The sequence below is a fragment of the Porites lutea genome, chromosome 3 (assembly GCF_958299795.1).
Source record: "Porites lutea chromosome 3, jaPorLute2.1, whole genome shotgun sequence".
Lineage (NCBI taxonomy): Eukaryota > Metazoa > Cnidaria > Anthozoa > Scleractinia > Poritidae > Porites > Porites lutea.
The window spans coordinates 51514485-51522244 of record NC_133203.1 but is presented as its reverse complement, the minus strand read 5'-3'; the positions used below and the strand labels follow the sequence as shown (position 1 = coordinate 51522244).

General features: G+C 38.2%; 1 protein-coding gene across 1 annotated transcript in view; it reads left to right on the top strand.

Moving 5' to 3' along the window:
- Positions 1-6658, top strand: part of LOC140931426 (D-3-phosphoglycerate dehydrogenase-like) — a 14478-nt gene extending 7820 nt beyond the window's left edge. Inside the window, exons 6-10 of the mRNA XM_073381248.1 lie at positions 659-791; positions 1997-2158; positions 3420-3565; positions 5526-5780; positions 5882-6658. Coding sequence (XP_073237349.1) covers positions 659-791; positions 1997-2158; positions 3420-3565; positions 5526-5780; positions 5882-6214 — 1029 coding nt within the window. The 3' untranslated portion in view covers positions 6215-6658. The remainder of the gene's footprint in view (positions 1-658; positions 792-1996; positions 2159-3419; positions 3566-5525; positions 5781-5881) is intronic.
- Positions 6659-7760: the final 1102 nt, after the last annotated feature.

The following is a 7760-nucleotide window of genomic DNA, read 5'->3' as shown; positions in this document are numbered from 1 at the left end:
ATGCCTGTTATTTCGAAGAAAAAGTGTTTTGAAACCATGTAGAGGTATGCATTTTTTTGTTCAGCAGCTACGAGAAAAAACATTTGCTATCAGACAATAAGAAGAGCAATCTCAGCATGGTTTAAAACGCAAAATTTCCAGGTTCGTTTTCAAGCTCTTTCCGGGAAAGGGCTTTGCTCTTTCAAAATATCCTCCTGTTACTTTACACTATTCTCCTGCTGCTTCAATTCTTAATGAAACCCCTAACTGAGCACCAGAGTCATCTACACTACAACTTATCAGCGGTTATTCGCTGAAAAGGTTGTACAACTCTTTGATTCTTGTTATATCGCTGTAAAAACCCCGATCTTTTTAAGAGTTTCGGGAATTTTGGAGAATTTTAGACATTTCTAAAAGAATTTTAGAGCTTTTTTTGGGAAAATCCGGAAAGAATTTTAGGCAGTTTTTCGGGAATTATGTCGCTAAGCCTACCATTACCCAACCAACATTCTTGAAATATTTCAGTTCATGGTTTTCTGAGTTTTCCTGTAACTGGTAGAGTTCAACTATCTGTGAAAGGTTTATGTATGCTAGAATCACATCTCAATACTAATCTGAATACAGTGATGTGCAAGTCCTGCTGCTCTAACAGTAGTTGTTGTGGTTTTTGTTCTTGTAGACTATTGGGTACGATCCTCTTGTTCCAGCTGATGAGGCAGCTAAGTTTAATATTGAGTGGATGGAACTAGACCAGCTGTGGCCAAAAGCAGACTACATCACAGTACACACTCCTCTCATTCCACAGACAAGAGGTGTGTATTGCACTTTTAATTTTAGGTGATTTTATGTTGACAGCAAGATAATATTTTTTGGCCTTTTAAACACCTTCAACTCAAGCATGATTTAAAGGGCAAGTTATACAGTGTAATAGCAACATACATCACTACTAGGACAGCAGAGTACGTAGTGCCTTATCTATTATATATATAAAATATATTATTGTAGGTATTGGTATGTATGTTCATAGATTACTGCTTCTGTGTTTGTTGCTCCTTTTAAAGTCAGCTGTCTCCTATGTGTAAATCCACATCCTTTAATGTATCAAACGCCACTGAATGGTAGCCAACAGTTACCAGTAGCCATACAAGCGACTTATTGATGAGATCAAGCAAAACTAACTACAAGAGAACAACTGGAGAACTGACAATTTGACTAACAATAGACGACTGTTTAACTGTGACAATAGACGGATCGAAACACACCAATCACTGATAACGAGTCTTCATAGCCAATAACATCCCGGCTTAACTGACAGACGACCAATAACATCGCGACATAATTGACCAATCGGATCAATAACCAGAGTATAATACCATCAACTGATGTGATACAACTCACTTTGATTCTGAAGATTACTACCACACAGGTTGTCAAAACGTCAGTCACTGTCAACAACAACAGTGTTGTTCAGGACTACGTTCACCCAGACAATCAAACTCAACCTTTTGTATCTTTTTTCCTACCTACCTGTCTCTTTTGAGTTGATTGCCTGTAGAAGTGCCTGGCATTTAGCATTTACAGTCAACCCAGGAAAACTACCAACACCAGAAATATTTCTGAAATGTTATTGTATTCCCAAAAAAAAACCAATCAGGTGTAAGAAAACTAAACCACAAGCAAGGTCATTAATTACCATGTTTGTAGTTGTGGCCAGTTTACGTGTCTTGATCTTTGCTGCGATTGGTCATACATGCAAGACAATAAACATTCCTGAGATATTTCAAGTGTTCATGGTTTTCCCGGTTGCCCTGTAATAAGTGGCTTAATTAAGGTTCCTTGGATAGTATAACATCATAAAAATTGGTCTGTGCTTATCACAATAGGTTCTTGTACATGTGGCTATCCTTTGCAGGAATTGAAATGTTAAACTGATTTGTGTAACTTGCATGCTGATTTTTGTTTCTTCTGTTCTCAAGGTTATCACTAACATGTTCTTTTTTCTTCAAAATAAATCCAGGACTTCTCGGTGATAAGACATTCCCTCTCTGTAAGAAAGGTGTGTATGTAGTCAACTGTGCACGTGGTGGTATCATTGATGAAGCATCCCTTTTAAGATCATTGGAGTCAGGGCAGTGTGGTGGGGCAGCTCTCGATGTCTATGAAACGGAACCCCCTACTGGTAAGTATTTATATTGCTATTAATAGTAGGGCATCATAGGGGGAGTGTTGCCATGTCAATACTTAGGTAGACACTTCAGTGGGTGGTAAGTGAACAATTAAGGAGCATGCCTACTGACAGGGTGTGATAAAAAATCATAAATTATGCAGCATTTTCAGGTCAGATTGATGCAACAAAATATGCAAATTGTGTGAATTTTGGATGCTAATTAAAGGTCGTTTTATCAGGTTTTAAAGGAGGTCACTTTTTAAATGTTCTGTAACAGACAATTTGAGTGTATTTAGACCAAAATAGTTAAATTATATTCTGATATCTTGACTGAATAAGAGGATAATAGAAATAAGGAAAAAGGACACTTTGTAACAAATAACTTTGTGTATTTCCTGAAGGGAGGGTAAGGTTCCACTATCACCTAATTTCAAACCAGGGAGGGCTGAGTATAAGTCCATGCATTTTAGGATAAACAACATTTTCATATAGGTCCCATACATACCAAACTTGAGGATTTAAAATAAAATGAAACCACTTTTTAATTCTCTGCCAGTGCCAAAACTAATACAGGTAAATTATGCACAGCAAGTAGTAAGTTGATGTAATACCAAACCCCCTTAAAGTGCCCAGCACCTAATATTTTATATTTTCTTATCTGAAACTACACCTTATTAAAATTTCTTCAGCTAAAAAATTTTGCGATTTGAACATGCAAAAGAAGATTTTTTTAGAATTTTTTAAAAACGTTCAAATTTGCCGCCATTTTGGCACACCATTCATCTTAGTCTTCTCTGGGAGTATGACGTCATATGACGTACTTTAAGGAACACGTGACGTTATCGACAGGAAAACATTAAGAGTTTTGGTAGGTTTTTCTGTGTCAGAAAAACTTTCTTCTTGCGAAGACGTTGTGATTCAATCCTTACTTGTAATTGATCTTTTCTGTGTACAGCTGGTGAAGGCAAGGTAACGCGAGTTCCTTAATTTACGTCACATGACGTCATGTGAGCCTGCTAGTTTGCGTGATCTAGACTTCAAAAATTGGTAAAAAAGTCGCGTTTTGTTCAAACCGCAACATTTTTTCGCAGAAGTTTTTTTCATGAGGTATAGTTTCAGATAAGAAAATAAAAAAATTTAGGTGATGGGCACTTTAAGCAAAAGAAATGATAAGACAGTAAATAAGTTGTTAACACAATTAAGTACATACACTGGGGGGAGGTAAACTGTGACAGTTTATTGATCAGGTTTATTTATTTTATATCTGCCACAGGAGTATCAGGGCAGTTAGTCCAGCATCCTAATGTCATAGCTTGTCCCCATCTTGGTGCCAGCACTGTTGAGGCGCAAACCAGGGTAGCAAAGGAAATAGCTGAACAGTTTGTTGATGCTGCACAGGGGAAGTCACTATTTGGTGTGGTGAGTTATTTCATTTAACTGGTAGTAATATTACAAATTACAATGGAACCTCGATATAATGAAGGGCCAAGGGACTGGAAAAATTTGTTTGCTATGATGACTTTTCCTTACGTCCAGGTCCTTTTCCACATATTTTACTATTACTGGGGTAAAGAAAAGAGTTTGTTATACAGAGGACTTTTGTTATATAGAGGTTCGTTATATCGAGGTTCTACTGTAAGAGTGCATCGGACTGGAAGGAGTGCTGTTGTGAAGCACAAAATAGAGGGAAAAGCCGCGACTGGCATGAAGTGGTACTGTGCAAGGTTGAACCCAAGAGTCATTTCTTTAGTAGGCTGAGTATGATCGTCCAGTTGAACGTGCTGAACGTGCTGTAGTCCTGAATAGGACTGTTGTTGACAGTGACTGACGTTTCGACAACCTGTGCGGTAGTCATCTTCAGAGTCAAAGTGAGTTGTATCACGTCAGTTGATGGTATTAAACTCTTGATATTGATCTGATTGGTCCATTAAGTCGCAATAATATTGGTCGTCTGTCAGTTAAGCCGTGATGTTATTGGCTATGAAGCGATGTGATTGCTGATGTCACCATTTCTCGTTGCGCGTTTGTGTTCAGTCAGTCACATGCTAATTTTCTGCCGGTTTCACCAATGTAAGTAGCCTGGCAGTTGCAGTATTTGATCTTGTATACTTTTTCCTGTCTGACCTGTCTATTTTCTGGTTTGTCTTTGTCCTTGACATCAGTAACTTGTCGCCGTCAAGTGGTTATTGGTTTATGTGCATACATACATACATACATAAACTTTATTTATACTCGGATTTTAGTGTAGCTTACATAGCTAGTATCTCCGATCCTAACTAATTTTAAAAGTTACAACATATATAATATAATATTAATTAATGTATTATTAACTAAAACCGTGCCACAAGTACATTGAAAGGTTGTAGTATACGTGTGATAGTTTCAGAGGTGCCTCTGATGTATGGTATAGTCACTGTCTTAAGAGAACCAGAGTCGATGTTGGTCTGAGTGTTGGAATCAGTGTTACTGTGAGTGTTCTGTCTAACAAATTAAAGTCTGTGTTGTAGTTGGTATGGTAAAAAACAGAGAAAACTTTCATAAGAGACACAACAAGGAATGCTTACTTCAGATGCAGTTATTACATAATTATTGGTACATAATATAGTCAAATTTCTGTTAATTTATGTTTTAAAACCTTGCCTCTTGTTGGTTTACTGTTGATGAGTTTGTCAACACTATTCTAGACTGGACCTGCACCTTACCATTGTGTGCAAATGGTTTTTCCAGAAAATGTTTTTTCTCAGTAAAGCTTTTTTAAAAAAGTTTGTCAAAAGCTAGTGAACAATCTTTGTCCAGGTTTGGCTCTGAGCACCTTGTGGATATTTCTTCATGTTAACTGCAAGTTCCTGGTCGTTGTCAATTTCCAGTTTGCTGATGACTGCCATGTTCAAATATCAATGTTTTCTTGGTAAGACCTCAGAAGGTGGGAAGACTGAATATTTACCAGATGTGCACGGTGCAAAGGAAGTCAGTTTTAGCATTTACTTGCCCAAGAGTCATTTAAACTAGCCCCCCCTCCCCCCCCCCATAAAAGTGACAAGCACAATTAGTAATATTAATTGATTTTTGTTGCTTAATTAGTTGCTCCAGTAGTTGTTCAGTTATTTAAATCTTTTTTATTCACTTTGTCAGATCAGTTTTAGAAGCAGCTTTTAATCCACATGAACTACTGTAATTAATTTTAATTTGTCTTACATTACTTCTGTAATTTGAATTCCCCTGAAAGACTTCCTTGTCCATCATGCAAGGTAAGAACAGAATTCACCATCCAGCAGGGTTATCTAATAATGCTTTCTCTGTACCCTCACAAGTCACCTGGTCAGCAGGGGTAGGAAGTAGAGAACCTAATCCCAGACATGATTTAATTGTTTGATTATAGGTAAATGCTGCATTCTTAACTGAAGCCCTGAAACCTGAAGCGCAGCCTTGGCTAAGCCTCGGTGACAAACTTGGAAGGATTGCTGCATGTCTTGTGAATGATCAGCCACTCACCAAAGTCACTGTGACAACACATGGTGCTGAAATGAAGTCCGCATTACGATATGTTACTGCTGCTGTGTCAGCAGGAATTCTTGGTGGAAAAAATGCCAATTTGGTTAATAGTGCTGTCATTGCAAAAGATAAAGGCTGTGATGTAAGTTAACAAGTTAATAAATGTTGTAATTCCATTTTTCTCTTATCACAAGGTATCATCTAACCATGGTGTCTGTAATTCCATTTTTCTCCTATCACAAGGTATCATCTAGCCATGAGGACACTTTTGGACTCCCTTATAATGGCGCAGTATCATTGACGGTAAACAGTGACACCACATTGACAGGAACAGTGGTGGGGATTGGTGTTCCTGTGCTGATCAAGTTCAACAGCCATGTTTTCAGTGGTGGGGTACCCCTCTCTGGAAACCTTTTGTTTGCTAAAGGAAATCCTGGTAAAGTCCTGACTGATCTCGGTTCCAAGAGTAATGGTGCAGTTAACTGTGTTCATGTGGCAGCAGGAGGAGCAGAAAGTGTTGTTATTGTTAGCACTTCTTCTCAATTGTCAGCAGATTATCCTTGTATAGCATTGTGAAAGATGGTTTTTACGTCATTAGTTGCGAGTCTAATGATAAAAAAAATGTTTCCAACAACTGGAAAGAATTTCGGCCTTGCCTGCATACTTATAAAGGTAGATAGCATTGACGTATTTGCAAACAACAAAGACACTCACTTTATCTGTGTATCAAATGCAGTGCTGTAGTACCTTAAACTTTACTGTTACTGTGTGCTTTGCATTGCAACAAACCCTGATGAGGTACATGTATTTGTGTGAACGTTAATTTTGCGTTCGATGAATAATAATTTACTGTAATAATGTAGCATCTGTTTTGTGACAATAAGTAGGGATAGTATTTATTATTGTTAAATATTCTATATCTGCCGGTGATATCAATTTACGAGTTAAAGTCACTTATGTGAGTACTTGCTATGTTATACTGGATACGTTATGTAGTGCTATAAATCTTTGTTTCTCAAATTGTTGGTTTGTCTGAAATCTTTTCGCTTGTCTTCTACCTACCCCTTCCTTTGGCAGTTCTTCCTTGATTCAGACTGTGGCTTTACTTATCGAAGAAGCCTTGCCTGCCGCCTTACAAATGACGAAATTCGTGAAGCCGGTGATGAAGGTTGACAATTTGCAATCGTACGCAGAAGAACAGTTATTGCAAAAAGAATTAAACCGTAACGATTTAAAATACCTTAAACCTGAAGTGTAATACGTTTTTGCGTACATATAACCTGCGAAAACATCCATAGTGTTCTGAAATATTTCAACCAAGCAACATTTTCTGGTTTTATTTATGAGCTTAACTCAAATTTACTTTGACAACAACAATTTTAAGTACTCGAAAGGGTTAACACAAAAAAAACACCTTTTAAAAATGGAGTCTAAATACATTTTATTTCGCAAACTGTCTTTTTGTTGGTTTATGCATTCTACAATTACAATACAATATCCTTTATTTAACGTGGTCAATGTTCTTAGCTAATTAGCTACTTTACAATAAGAACGCTCTTGAAAGCGTTAAGTTTCACCTGTATAATATTGCCACTGCGTGCCTGTTGTCCCGGCAAGGGGAACTAAGTTATAGGAGGAAACCGCGACCGCTAGGACAATAGGCATGCCGAATAATGAGGGTAAGCGACGTCAACCGCCACCAGGGGAGATGGCAGGGCCAAAACTTGTAATTGATTTCCACTGAACTTCGTTGACCTGGCCAAGAGGCGGGCAAAAAGCAAGCAATTCTAACCAAGGGCCGCAATGCATCATGCCACCAGAGCGGCATGATGCATTGAGCGGTTACGAGGGGATGCACCACTAAGGAATGGTGTAACCGACTGGTGACGTAAACAAATTGTAAAAGCGAATACGAAGCAGAAGGCTTTTGACCAGGCAATAACAATGTGAACTGCCGAGAATACATATCATATCAAGCGAACAACAGATTTTGAAAGCCGCAGGTCATCTCGGGGGGTGGGGAGGGGTGTGCGCACTTCCTGCACCCTCCCTCTAGATCCGCCCCTGGTTTCTTCCCTTATACATGACGTGAACTCGGCAAACTTGGTTTGTTTTTTTCGAG